The following is a 14343-nucleotide window of genomic DNA, read 5'->3' as shown; positions in this document are numbered from 1 at the left end:
TAAGGAGGTAGCGAGGCCCAAAAAGTGCTTACCCTCACCTTCGTTGGCGGCACCTTCATGTCCTTCTCTAAGGAACATAGGCGGCTCCATGCAGAGATGTGAAGAGAGCAGAGAGCTTTGTTTTTTAAAATATTTTGGTTGAATTCTCTGGTTACTGGTTGTGGCTTGTTTATTGGCGCAGAGTCCCCGAGGGAGGCGGTGTCATCCAAGGTGGCTCGTAAGTACTAGGTGCCTCTGCCTGTGATAATATCATGTATCCTTACAAACTAGGTTGCTTTCTTTAGCATGCACCTGTTTTTCTATCCTTGAAAAAAAGGGCTGTTTTCTTTAGCGTGCGCTTGTTTTTTACATTTTCTTAATTGAGTGTTATTTTTTATTGCTGTCCACGTGGCCACCTCTTGCTTTTCTACAAGCATCTTAGGCTAAGGTAAACACACACATGTCTCATGTCCATTGCATATAGAGATTGGGGACAGACGAGAGTTGGAGAAGCGAAGCAAAGTGTGCTGGCGCAGTGTAACCCAACACACGACTAGAAGATCATAGGCTCCTAAATTCAGACATGCACTACCGCCATAGCCAGCGAACTTCATTTTCTTCATGGTGGAAAGACTTCTGAAACTCTGATTTGATCTCAGGCCTCGTGTGTGCTTGAAAGGCTTCTGAAACCCTCATTCGATCTCAGGAGAAGCATTTCATAGCATTGGAAACCTCAAGCGGGAGCTCTTTGTCCGCCATCGCCAGAATGGCCCCAGACGAAGCAGAAGAATCTGCCGATTCTTTGGAGGAGGTAAGAGCTCTCTCTGTCCGTGTGTGCGTGCGCGCGTTTTTTTTTCTGCGTTTCTTCTCGTCCGCTTTGGTTCTGTCCTCTGCGTTTGTTTTGTCTCCTGGCTTTCCTTAATCTTGCTTCCCTTTGTGGATTTCTTTATCAAGAATCCACGCTTTCTTGCATTTTTTCTTCTTGATTTCTAGACCAATCTCTGCGATACCTGCAGTCTTTTTGAGCTGTAAGGCTTAATCACTGTTAGACTGCTTCCATATGATTCAATCTTAAGAACTTGCACATCATCAAGCAAAAATCTTGTGCAGAGCGAGTTCTTGCTGCCTAATGTCCAATCGTGTACCTTTTAACTGCAATTTTTGATTTTTTAACAGAATCAGTAGCGAGAAACTCCACATGTTATGTTTGCCATCAGCACTAGTATTCCCAGTAAGGTTGTTGCCATCAACACTGGGATGATCTGCTCCTCTTTGAGATGGAGGACAGACCAGTTCGATGGATTACTTGTAGTGGAGATTAGTTATTGGTGCAACCCCTAGTTATCCTTGATGCATTGTACAATCACATACCACCTGTCTACTAGTGGACCTTAGTTATGGGTGCTGCCCCTATTTGTCTAGATGCATTGCTCAATCAGAGATCATTCAGCATTGTGTTTGAAAATGCAGAGGCCAAGAGAGTATGCAGAGGATGGTGCTAGAATTTCCACATGGTGCTTCATCTTCAGAGATATGAATCAGTGTTATTATATCAACTTGCACACATATCTTCTCTTGCGCATGATGCCATGACTCGGGATAATTAGTTGATAGCATAGACTTTCTCTCATCAAGTCACCCTTGCATTTGTCCATTCAACTATCTCTTCAAGTGTTTTTGCTTCTACAGACAAGCTTATATGGTAAACAACATATTGTGTTAGCGGAGTGAACACCAAAAGACTTCATTTGATTGGCTCTTCATCTGCCATATGGTGCTCCATCTCTTGGGCATGATGGTGTGACTCGGGATGATTAGTTGATAGCACAAACTTTCTCTCAGCAAGTCACTTCCCTTTGAACAACTAGGGGGCAACTAGCATGGGATCTTGTGTGGAAATCTTGTTGCTGAAGGAGATGACTCTATACCTTGCCACTTTCCCGAAATGGGTATGCTGTTTATATCTGTAGACAAGGAGGGTGTAACAGTGGGGGTCTTAACACATGACTATTACTGCGATTAAACCTTAAAATAAAGGCACTCAATTTATCCACTTAAGCCACAGGCACAACTTGAGAACTTGACTCCACACAGCCTCTTTAGTTCCCACACATGGGATAGGCCAGATTATCCAGATTACAATAGCAATGTCCCAAAAGATGTTTACATATCCCCAGATTCCTGTAAATCCAAGAAATCCATAAAGCAGTCCACAACTCTTTCATGGTACTGTTGAGATACGGGCGCAGCAGTGGGGCCAAGAGAAAAAGCAGCCATAAAGATCTCCAAAACTGCATTGGAAACTGGTACAAACATACGGTTCATCAGATACCCAGAGTGTGTGCACATGCTTTTGTACTTGGATAAGGCTTGTTCTCCAACAGCATGTAGGGCAGGATGTGCATAAGTCTTAGACTAGGTCTAACCTACATAGGAAATGGCTTCTTTTGGGCACTCCCCCAACAAGAACCTCACATTGATGGTGGGGACCTTTGAAGACATGGAGGAAAGGCATCGGCAAGGGGCAGATTCACAAGGAGTCATCTCAGCGAAGGCAAGAAGAGATCGGACAACTCCAAGAGGAGATCTGTTAGTTGGAGAGGAGAGTAGCCTCGATCAAACACATACGAGAGGCCAAGGAAGAGGACTGTCGGCTACGCGAGGAAGAAGCACATCAAGCACAACTTTGAGAATTTACCAAGCCTCTCATTGACAAATTGATGGCATGATGGAGAAAGATCATGGTAGTATCAGTGAAAGTGAAGGTGCAATCACCTAGGGTTGTGAAGCAACACCTCTACTTGCATTGCCCTATGCGCCCTGTGAGCTTGGCTCTGTTGCCCTCCTTATGCTAGTTGCGCCCCCACTCATCACGGATGCCATGTACTACTTTCGACAACTTCTGTACTTGCAGTTCCATGTCAACATTTTTAGGATTTCGAGGCTTCTCTCAAATAAGGTGAAAATCATCTAGTTAATGTGAAACCGATCCCGTCAAGTGGGAAGACTCCGTTGGACACCCACACGCGTAATAGCACAACTTTAAAACCACAATTTAAAATGGACAACTTAAAACAACTTGAAATTGAATTGAAATGAAATGGAAAGATGGACACCAGCACTGGGGCCGGAACGGGCCGACCGCCCCCTCAATATATGATATATTTATTGGGAGTATTTAACAAATACAATGCTCCATGGGTTCCAAGAACCAGATGATGTCCATGTACATATGAAAACAGTACCAAACAAATAGGCTCGAAGTCGATGTTCGAAGTAGATACTCGAAGCAGAACGACTACTAGCGTGGTCCAGTCTCTACGGTCCTGTGCTTTCACCGGACTCCGCGGAGAGCGCCTCACTGGTGTTCCGAGACCACGCACAAACAGGTGCTCTCGTACTAACGCCTGGCTCTCCCGATCTCAGCACCTTTGGACCGAGGTTCTCCAATTGAGCTTGGACTACCCGGCACCGAACGGGTGTTACCGAGGGGAATGAATCCCTTATCAGATTTAACACAAAGTACTTTATTTAAATTTGAAAATTCTCTTACTTGTGGATGGCAGAAGGAAATCCAATACCTATGTGTGCAGTTACTTGAGAGAATAACCAGTTTGTAGCCACTTGAAGATGGAAGACGCCGCCTATGGAAACGAGGCACGATCGCCTACCAAGGAAATTAGCCACCTGCTGTGTAGGACATAGCCACCTTCTTGTGGAGGAGGGAAATAGAGTAATAACCACCACTTTGAAGAGAAACCGCCTGGCTATAGAGTATAATTTGCTGGAGGTGAAGCACACAGTTGGCTGTATGAAGAGGCAACACAGCTTGTATGGAAGAGGCAGTCAGCCGCCTGTAGCAAGTACAGCCGTCAGTTTGTGGTGTAGCCACCTGATGAATAGTAGGCGCCTGGCTGCTGTACACAGACACCTGGTTGCAGAGAAGATGCCCTGAAGGAGCTCACACACAGTCGCCTGCAGTGTTACCAGGCGAAGAGAAAGCAGCCTGCTGGGTGTGCAGTTCAGTTACGACTGGCTGCAGCCTACGCAGCCCACCTGTAGGAGAGGAGGTGATATAGGCGCCTAGGTTGCCATAAGGAGGGGCAGCCTGCAGGTAATACAGGCGCAGCCTGTGAACTGTAGATGATGGACAACCGCCTGTATGAGAGGCAGTCGCCTATTGGAGAAGGGAGCGCAGCAGTTCAATAGTCGCTTTTTGGAAACATGCGCAGAGATGATGGTCGCCGGTTCTTTATCTCCACGAAGATGGTGGAAGCGGGTGATGTCTACGCTTGGAGGAGAAGGCTTTTTTATATAAAACTTAAGGTGGAGTTAACACATGGTACTTGGCTGGCTCCCCACGATTGCATGTGAGTGGCTAGTTCCAAGGTGGGTTGGGTAGGTGCCCATGCACCCACCCCCACACACACTTAAGTGGGGTTCCTCACCTTGGCCCCTAAGTGGGTGCCCAAAGGGGGTGCCCACTTTTAAATGAATGTGAACATTTAACCTTATAAAACAAAAGGTTAGAATATGAAATATTAAAATAACATGTGCCATATACTTACCACCTGTTCACATGCACTAAAACTCGTCAGAAGACAGAGCAGACTTCACGACTCACTGGCAGGCGTCCCCGCTCAGTAAGTAGCACGTCAAGCAGGCAAACACAAAAATACAAGTCATGAGAAAACAGTTTCAAACATGCAGAACATGTGTGCATGTGCAAAAAGTAACATGGACATATCTCCCGTTCATGTAACAAGTACAAAATATCTGTCGGCACAAAACTGGCACGACGTAAAATATAAAAACCTGGTCTTCCTATGGAGTGACAGTCCCATAGGTAAGACACAGTTCTAGGCACGAGCAGTCTCATAGGCAAGACACGGCACGAATACTGGCTCTTCCATGGCGTGACAATCCCATGGGTCGAACACAGTCCAGGTCATACACGGGTGGCACCAGTCTGGCTCCCATCCATACGACACCATCCTGCTAACACACGGGTGGCACCAGTCTGGCTCCCGTCCATGTCAGCAAAATACTGGTCTCTTCACATGAGACACCGGCCTGGCCTCAAGTGAACGAGACGCAAAAACTGGAGATGGACCAAATCGTTGGCCAATTGGTGACATCCCCCCGGGCTTCTAAAGAGTTGTCCTCAACTGAAAAGCCTCAAGATATGCCTGCAACAACTGCGGGTAATCAACAAAATAATCCTCATTTACCCACTTGGCATCAATAGGTAAATAATTCTTAAACTTCACAAGGTATCTCCCGGAAAGCTTTCCGGTAGGTAGCTTTCGCTCCTTGTGAAAAACAATCTGTTCTGGCTGGAGGATCTCCTCAAGCTCTTCAATCTCTGGCGGATCTTCTGTGAGACAGGCTCATCAGGATTTGGCCCCACATATTTCCGAAATAGACTCACATGAAAAGCATTGTGAATCTTCCAATGACTAGGTAAAGCAAGCCTGTAGGACACTTCATTGATCTTGTGAATCACCTTGAAGGGTCCATAATAGCGAGGAGAAAGCTCAAGATATGATCCCTCTCGTCCTGGCCTCTTCCGAAGCCGAGCCTTCTCAAATTTTAAGCAAAACCCAATCACCTTCTTTGACTTCCATGTCCCTTCTGTGCTTGTCAGCAGCCATTTTATGCTTATCCTGAGATCTTGCAATGGCTGTCCGGACCTGACCAAAGGCAACATCCAAGTCACGAACATATTCATCAACTGCAAAAATCTCATCCTTGGTACGAAGGATGGTGGCAATACCACTCTGCCATAGATAATCTCAAACGGAGCCTTTCCCGTGGAAGCATGGATCGTATTGCTGTAGGCAAACTCAACAAGTGGAAGATACTTCTTCCATGCACTCTTTTGATCTGCCACATAACACTTCAATAAATCCAACACAGTGGAATTTGCAGCTTCACTTTGGCCATCCGTTTGGGGATGATAAGCTGATGAAAACTCAAGTTTAGTACCCATATTATCAAATAAAGCCCTCCAAAAGAGGCTTGTAGTCCTGGGATCTCTATCCCCAACAATGGATTTAGGCATACCATGATGCTTGAAAATATTAGCAAGAAAAAGCTTTACCATATGATCAGCTTTAATGGTTTTCTTGACGGGCAAGAAATGAGCTTGCTTGCTAAACCTGTAACGCGTGGAAGCTCTGGGGAGTCTTCTTTCAGCCCTAAACACTCTTGAAAACCTTCTGATACAAAAACGCACCATCTGATGCAAAAACGCAGGTAGAGAGAGAGTAGAGAGAGAGAGTGAGAAGTGCTGGAAATTCAGTATATCTATTGTACAAAAAGGGTACATATCTTTGCAGCCCTTGGTTGCCTTCATAAAAAGGTGATTAAACCTAAATTCTGTCCCCTTTGGGACCTCTAGTGACCCAATCCCCTAGTGGGAGAGAGTGCCTAAAACAAGGAGCAAGGGTGCCTTTATATAGGCCTTGGAATAAATGGTGAACTGGCCGACTGCTGGTCGGCCAGTTACATGTTCATAAAACCCTTTTAATGCAGCCAACTGTGGTATCTTCCATATTCCTTGATGCGCCTGCTGCCAGCACCCTCTGGCCTGCAGCCGACAGCCCTTTGGTCATGCTGATGTCAGCCTCCATGCAGCCGACAGCCCTTCTGATCCATGCTTTGCTCCAAGTCCTGCTCCATGTCCATCTTCTACTGGTTCATAGTCTTTATCTGCTTGCCCCTTCTGGATTTAGCCCTAGAAATGTCCATGGCATCTGTGATGCACATGACATCCCCCTCTGCTAAACTTGATGACGGGAATCCAACCTGCTCTTGGATGACTGTCGTCATCCCAATCTTGTTCCGAAGTCCCTCTGTCATCATCCATCCCTGGCAAACTTTTTCTCTGAAAATCCGATCTGTTCTCCAAACCACTCTGTTTCTGATGAAGATCTATGCATCTGGTCTTCCTCTAGTCCACAATCCATTCCTGCCCTGGCTCTGAACACCGTCTTGGTCTTTGTTCCTGGAACTGAGTCTGGCACTCTCACATCACCCCTTGGAGGATCAACCTCCCTTGGGACCGTTCCCTTAGAACCTATCTGGCTCACGGAACTGCCATCCCCATCTGGCACTGTGGAACACCACCAACAAACCTCCTGGGAGTTCTTCCCGATCTGTGTTCTCGCCTTGGGCTTCGAATCCGTGTACTTTCCTGTACCTTGGACCTGTACACCATCATCTGGGACTGATTCAGTGTTTAGCTTTGCTGAGCCTGATGCTCTGATACCAATGTAACGCGTGGAAGCTCTGGGGAGTCTTCTTTCAGCCCTAAACACTCTTGAAAACCTTCTGATACAAAAACGCACCATCTGATGCAAAAACGCAGGTAGAGAGAGAGTGAGAAGTGCTGGAAATTCAGTATATCTATTGTACAAAAAGGGTACATATCTTTGCAGCCCTTGGCTGCCTTCATAAAAAGGTGATTAAACCTAAATTCTGTCCCCTTTGGGACCTTTAGTGACCTAATCCCCTAGTGGGAGAGAGTGCCTAAAACAAGGAGCAAGGGTGCCTTTATATAGGCCTAAGAATAAATGGTGAACTGGCCGACTGCTGGTCGGCCAGTTACATGTTCATAAAACCCTTTTAATGCAGCCGACTGTGGTATCTTCCATATTCCTTGATGCGCCTGCTGCCAGCACCCTCTGGCCTGCAGCCGACAGCCCTTTGGTCATGCTGATGTCAGCCTCCATGCAGCCGACAGCCCTTCTGATCCATGCTTTGCTCCAAGTCCTGCTCCATGTCCATCTTCTACTGGTTCATAGTCTTTATCTGCTTGCCCCTTCTGGATTTAGCCCTAGAAATGTCCATGGCATCTGTGATGCACATGACATCTGTAATATGCGGAAGCTTTGGAGAAGGATCGGTACTTCAAAACTCAGAAATCAGCACTCTTTTCGCGACGGAATTAACGCACAAACTGAAAGACGATGTGTAGAAAATAGAGAGAGAAGGGGGAGATGGAGAAGGACACAGTATTGGGTCCCAATTACCCTCTGTAGGGCCCCCACCACGGATGGTGTATTTGCTTTATTAGAATGATGTAAAATCTGAAACAAATACAAAGTACTTGACCTTTTCTTGGCTGGAAAACCTGCCCTTGACCTTCAGTCCTTCACCCCTTAGCTTTAGCAATTTTCTTGGCTGTCCTGGCCCTTGGTTGCTTGGAGCACTTGGTGAATTATGAGATGGAAACATGGATTATGGGCTGGGGTATTTATACTCCCCCTTGTCTCCAGTCGGCCAGCTTCAGGGAGCTCCACGACTGTGTCTTGTTAATAAAGTGTTTTCACACTTGTTTAATTGCTGTCCAGCCTGCGCACATATTCTGGGACAGCCTCCTAACTGCTGGACACCATGCGCATGGGTGTGGGACTGCCCCCCACACCTGGCCGACTGGCTGGGTAGGGTTTCTAACCCTGTCGGCTGCCTGTCCAGCAGCCCTAGGGCTGGCCGACAGCCCTTCCAGCCCAAGCCATGGCTGGTGGGCACAAAGTGGGCCATCCTGGCCCCTTGGGGATGGTTCTATACCTCCCCCATGCCCATTCTACAAGTGCAAATGCAAATCCTCTCACTGGGGTAGCCCTATGGGCTGGCCCCATCTCTACATGCAACCTACATGCCTACAGAGGCCTGGCACCCAGTTGCAAACCAGATACTCAGCACATCTGACATCATTCCAGAGGGAGACTCACAGCGCGGACTGGCACTGCTTCATGTGCAGGACAATGCACACCTGACCTCGGACGACTGAGATGGATCCCTGGCTGACTCGTCCCGGACTGGGCTCACATGGGACCAGTTCACCATCCCAGGTCCTGCACCTTCTGTACAGAAATGTCTACGTGGCATCCAAGTGCGGGATGCACGTGACATCCCCTTCTGCTTAACTTGACGGAAGCTGCATAGCCTCCAAATAATCTGTCAATAAAGCCGGATAGTCTTCGAAAAATTCTTTGTCGAGCCATACCGCTTCATGAGTTCCTCGGTCTTGAAACTTTGTGAGAAACTGTCGTAGTCTTCGGCCTGAGCCATGCTTGAAACGGTGCAGAAGGATCTGTTCTGGAACCATTACTTCTGCTTCATCAATGATGTCTGGTTCCGCTTCGTCTTTGACCTCTGAAGGGGGTGGACCTGCATATGGCTTCAACCAACTGACATGAAATACATCGTGCATAGTCCAACTCGGAGGTAGCTTTAACTGCATAGACACCTCATTAATCTTTTTCCGGATGGGGAATGGTCCGAAGCTCCTGAAAGACAACTTTGGGCATCGCTTGCCCACCTGCTTCAGTCTTTGCTTCATAATCCGAAGATATACCCAATCTCCTTCCGAAAACTCATGTCCCTTCGGTCTTTATTGGCCTGTCGAGTGTAGGCCTCTTGCGCTTTAGCCAATCTGTCTTTAACGGACTCTAGGATCTCCTGGTAAGACTCCGTCACTCTGTTCGCCTCCGGTACTGAAGACGAAGTCCTGGTTAACAACGACTGGAAAGGCCTTCCAAACGCTGCCTCATATGGAGTCCTGCCAATAGCTGAAGAAAAAGAGTCATTCAAAACAGCTTGAACTAAAGGCAAAAACGATTCCCACTTACCTTGCTGATCGTGGACATAACACTTCAGCACATCAAAGGCCAACTGGTTGTATATCTCTGTCTGGCCATCTGTCTGTGGGTGGAATGCACTGGAAAAATTCAACTTAGTACCAAAATTATCAAACAATGCCCTCCAAAAATGACTGGTAAACTTGGCATCTCGGTCTGACACTATGGTCCTAGGAATCCCACCAATCGGGTACCAATGCCGAATAAATAGCTGGGCAACATCCTCGGCCCTGCAAGGAATAAGCATCACAAATTTGCTGAACCTGTCAACAATAGTCAAACACTGTGTATTACGCTTACTCGGACTGGGAGGCAGATTTGTGACAAAGTCCATCGAAATGTCTTGGAAAGGACCCTCAGTAATTGGCAAAGGCTGTAACAACCCTATCTTCTTTCCACGAGGAGCTTTCACCTTTTGACAAATGTCACAGCGTTGTACATATGTAAACACATCACGCCTCATCTTTGGCCAATAGTATTGCCGTTCTAATTTCTCCAGAGTCGAATTCATGCCCCTATGACCACCTGTAATGGCGTCATGGGCATCATGGAGAAGAGCTGCCCGGAATGATTTCATGACACACAGTTGGCCTTTGTAGTAAAGCCAACCATCGCGTATCAGAAAATGGCATGGTCCTGTGGCATCCAATGCCTGTTCCCACTGTGTACCGAATTCCTCGGAATCCGCGTACGTGTGCTTCATGTCTTCTAGTCCTGTACCAACAAGGTCTAGTCTAGTGGTCTGAATCGTAGATACTTGTCCCTTCCTGCTCAAAGCATCGGCCACTGGATTGGCCTTTCCTGGAAGGTACTCAATCATGCCACCGAACTGCTGGAATATCTGACTCCAGCGGTATTGTCGATCACTCCACTGTGCACTTGGCATCGTCTGAATCCAGCGCAATGCCTGATGGTCAGTGCGGACCTCGAAATCACGGCCATACAGGAAATGTTTCCAATGCTTCAAGGCCTGAATGACTGCTAGGAGTTCACGATCATAGACTGAGTAATTCTTTTCGGCGGGTAGTAACTTACGAGACATGTAAGCTACTGGATGACCATTCTGTTGCAATACACCTCCAATTGCGATGTTACTCGCATCGGTGATCACTTGAAACGGTTCGTCCCACGAGGCAAGTGCTAAACAAGGCGCTTCTGACAAAGCCACCTTGAGGTTCTGGAATGCCTCCAACGCTCGTGGAGTCATTCGAATCTTTTGCCTCCTTGTTTTCACTCCCTTTAGCAGATTGGTGAGGTCTGCCGAGAGATCAGAAAACTTGTCAATGTGGGTGGAATATGCCTGGCATATACCCACAAATGATCTAATGTCATAAGCAGTCTGAGGTACTTCCCAGTTAACAATCTCGGCCACTTTAGCCGGATCAAGTCGAATGCCTTCGGCACTGATTATATATCCCAAGTAATGTACCTGGAACAGATAAAATTCTGACTTCTTTTCATTGACATAGAGCTCGTTGCTTTCCAGCAACTTAAGGACTTTCTCCACATCAATGTCATGTTGCTCAACTGTAGCTGAAAATATGAGTATGTCGTCCAGAAATATGAACACACACACTTCAATCAACTCCCGGAAAATACGCATCATCATGCGGTTAAATGTAGCTGGGGCGTTCGTCAAACCAAATGGCATGACCACAAATTCATAGTGGGTCCGTTCTGTACGGAAAGCTGTCTTGGGGATGTCCCCCTCAACAATCCGAACCTGGTGGTACCCACTCTTTAAATTCAATTTAGAGAACACCTTAGCTCCATTCAGCCTCTCGAGAATATAGTCAATTCGAGGCATCGGGAATCTGCTCTTGATAGTCAGCTTGTTGAGTGCACGATAATCGACACACAACCGAGAAGACCCATCTTTCTTCTTGACAAATAAGATCGGTGCTGCAAATGGCGACACGCTGGGGCGGATGAAGCCAGCTTGCAACAATTCTTGGAGTTGGCGGTCCAACTCCGATTCCATTGCCTTAGAAAGGCGATACGGAAACTTGCTCAGGGGTTCCGAGCCTGGGAGGAGGTCAATCTTGTGATCCTCCGGTCTGGACGGGGGAAGCTGGGGAGGGAGACTGTCCCGAAGAAAAATCTTCTGGAACTTTTCATGGAGAACCGAGTACTTCTCGGAAGCACTGGCCACCGTCTGGGCTGTCTGGATGTAAATCATCGCACACTGTGCGCCTTTCCTGACTGCTCGCTTAGCCTGCAAGTGGCTTATGAGCGGAAAGTTTGGAATACCTGGCTCACACTTAATGGTCACCGGGGTGTTTGACACATTCCGATCAATCTGGAACGTGTGCTTGTCCCACTTGACATCAGGAAGAAACTTGTGAAACCACTGGATACCCAAAATTATGTCTGCTCCTACAAGAGGGGCAACCATAAAGTCACGCACAAACTCTATGCCCTGAATTACTAATTTAGCACCTAGAGCTTCATACTTGACGCTCGTTGTCATACCTGTGCTAAAACCCTCAACTTGTTTGTCCACCGGCGTTAGCTCGAAACGGGCACGCCTAGCGGCCTCTTCTGTGATCACATCCTCCGTGCTGCCGCTGTCAAACAAGACAACGACTCTCTGGCCACCTATGTAGCCAAAGGACTTGAGCAATTCGTTGCGCTCATACTCCTGGTCATGGGCGCCCTTCTGCTTATCTTCGAGCTCCCGGCTAATAATTGCTCCTACTGAAGCACCGTGGGTTGAAGAACTAGGGGTAGCCACTGGGGTCTGTGTGGGAGCTGTGCTCACCACGGAAGCTGTGGAGGCGGCGGCGGCCTTTGGACGCTTCTTCGGACAATCCCGAGAAGTATGTCCTTTTGTGTGACAAAAGTAACATCTACCCTCCTTCCTGTACTGAGCAAGCTCCTCAGCACTCAACTTGCCACCTGTCTTGCCTGCCTCCGCTTTCTGGTCTGGAGTAAGCTTAGACGCATTGTTCGAGTTCTTGGAGCCAGAGGCTCCCGGGCTCTGTCCTGGGGAAGACCCCGTCTGGTTCTGGCTTTTGCTCCCCGAGGCGTTAGCCTTGGGAGAAGCCGGCTGGGAAGTCTTGGGCTTGCCACCATTGTGTTTCATTTCTGCACTCTGCGCAAGCGAGAGTGCGTCTTCAAAGGTGGCTGGTCTAAACATACGCACCTCCCATTGGATGTGCGTGTCCAGGCCATACAAAAACTGCCCTTTCTTGTCCGCATCAGATAAGCCTAATTGTAGACACAAGGTCGAAATTCTATTGGCAAACTGAAGGACTGGTTGCGCATTCTGACGCGCACCCCTGAACTCGTCTTCGAGTCGCTCAAGGTAGTGGGGCGGTAAAAACCGCTGCTTAAGGTCACGGACGAACTCGTCCCACCCATAAGCTGCCATACCTGATCTGGTGTGGGCATGAGCCCACTGAGTCCACCAAGGAATGGCCTCACCTTCCAAATACCAACTGGCTAAGATCACTTTGTCAATATCTGATTTCCTAACTGCGGCAAAGTAAGCTTCAAATTGATGTAACCATGAATACAGAGTAGTGGGATCGAGTTTACCATTATACTTACTGAAATTCATTTTCTCGGAAAAATGATTCGAGGGCGCCGCCGGTGTCAATCTGGCGTCCAAAGCTCGGAGGTAACGCTCGTGTTCCACTCGTTGCATGGCTTCGTCTTCTCGTTGTCGAATCTCCAATGCACGCATCTGCATCTCAAGCAAGGAGCTTGGCTGCGGCTGTGACCCCTCGAGAGGGTCCCTGTGACGAGGATCTGGTATCTGGGGTACGGAAGGAGAGGGAGGAGGAGATGGAAAACGCGACGCTAGAGAGCGAGAACGCTCCTCCAGGGCCAAAATCCGCGCCTTCTGCTCATCTAACTTGGTTGTCTGGTCTGCGATAGCTCGCATCATCTGCTGGAACATGTCTTGTACACTCAAGCCGGGTGCGCTAGCTGGGCTGCCTGGTGCACTCTGGTCCCATGGTTCTGGTTCTCTCTCGTCGCCAAAGCTCACCATAGCGGGAAAATGCAGTTCCTTTCCGGAACGCAATCTGACCATCCACTATCTGTGTGGGAGACTTCCGGAGGCTAAAAACCAACCGTCCTTCGAGGGACAGGAGTCACTCCGAAAGGGGTAGTCCACCGGCGTCTAAAAACCAACCACACGAGCGAAAAAATTTTCTGGTTTTCTTTGCTGAATCTTTGTCCTTGAAGTGAGCTCTGATACCACTGTAATATGCGGAAGCTTCGGAGAAGGATCGGTACTTCAAAACTCAGAAATCAGCACTCTTTTCGCGACGGAATTAACGCACAAACTGAAAGACGATGTGCAGAAAATAGAGAGAGAAGGGGGAGATGGAGAAGGACACAGTATTGGGTCCCAATTACCCTCTGTAGGGCCCCCACCACGGATGGTGTATTTGCTTTATTAGAATGATGTAAAATCTGAAACAAATACAAAGTACTTGACCTTTTCTTGGCTGGAAAACCTGCCCTTGATCTTCAGTCCTTCACCCCTTAGCTTTAGCAATTTTCTTGGCTGTCCTGGCCCTTGGTTGCTTGGAGCACTTGGTGAATTATGAGATGGAAACATGGATTATGGGCTGGGGTATTTATACTCCCCCTTGTCTCCAGTCGGCCAGCTTCAGGGAGCTCCACGACTGTGTCTTGTTAATAAAGTGTTTTCACACTTGTTTAATTGCTGTCCAGCCTGCGCACATATTCTGGGACAGCCTCC

At 47.8% G+C, this 14343-nt stretch overlaps 1 protein-coding gene across 5 annotated transcripts in view; it reads left to right on the top strand.

Moving 5' to 3' along the window:
• The first annotated feature begins 430 nt into the window (after nucleotides 1-430).
• The window catches only part of LOC147630970 (uncharacterized), a 43859-nt gene continuing 29946 nt past the window's right edge, over nucleotides 431-14343 (top strand). For 2 of the 5 annotated variants that reach the window (XM_086809313.1, XM_086809312.1), the window contains exon 1: nucleotides 432-790. In XM_086809313.1, the coding sequence (XP_086665439.1) occupies nucleotides 746-790 (45 nt within the window). In that variant the 5' untranslated portion in view covers nucleotides 432-745. Of the gene's footprint in view, nucleotides 791-14343 lie in introns of all 5 variants that reach the window. The other 3 variants (XM_086809318.1, XM_086809314.1, XM_086809319.1) reach the window with 3 other exon arrangements.

Source organism: Cibotium barometz, chromosome 15 (genome assembly GCF_041138505.1).
Source record: "Cibotium barometz isolate CiBa-2024 chromosome 15, ASM4113850v1, whole genome shotgun sequence".
NCBI classification, from domain to species: Eukaryota; Viridiplantae; Streptophyta; class Polypodiopsida; order Cyatheales; family Cibotiaceae; genus Cibotium; species Cibotium barometz.
This window is presented reverse-complemented; position numbering and strand designations above follow the sequence as displayed.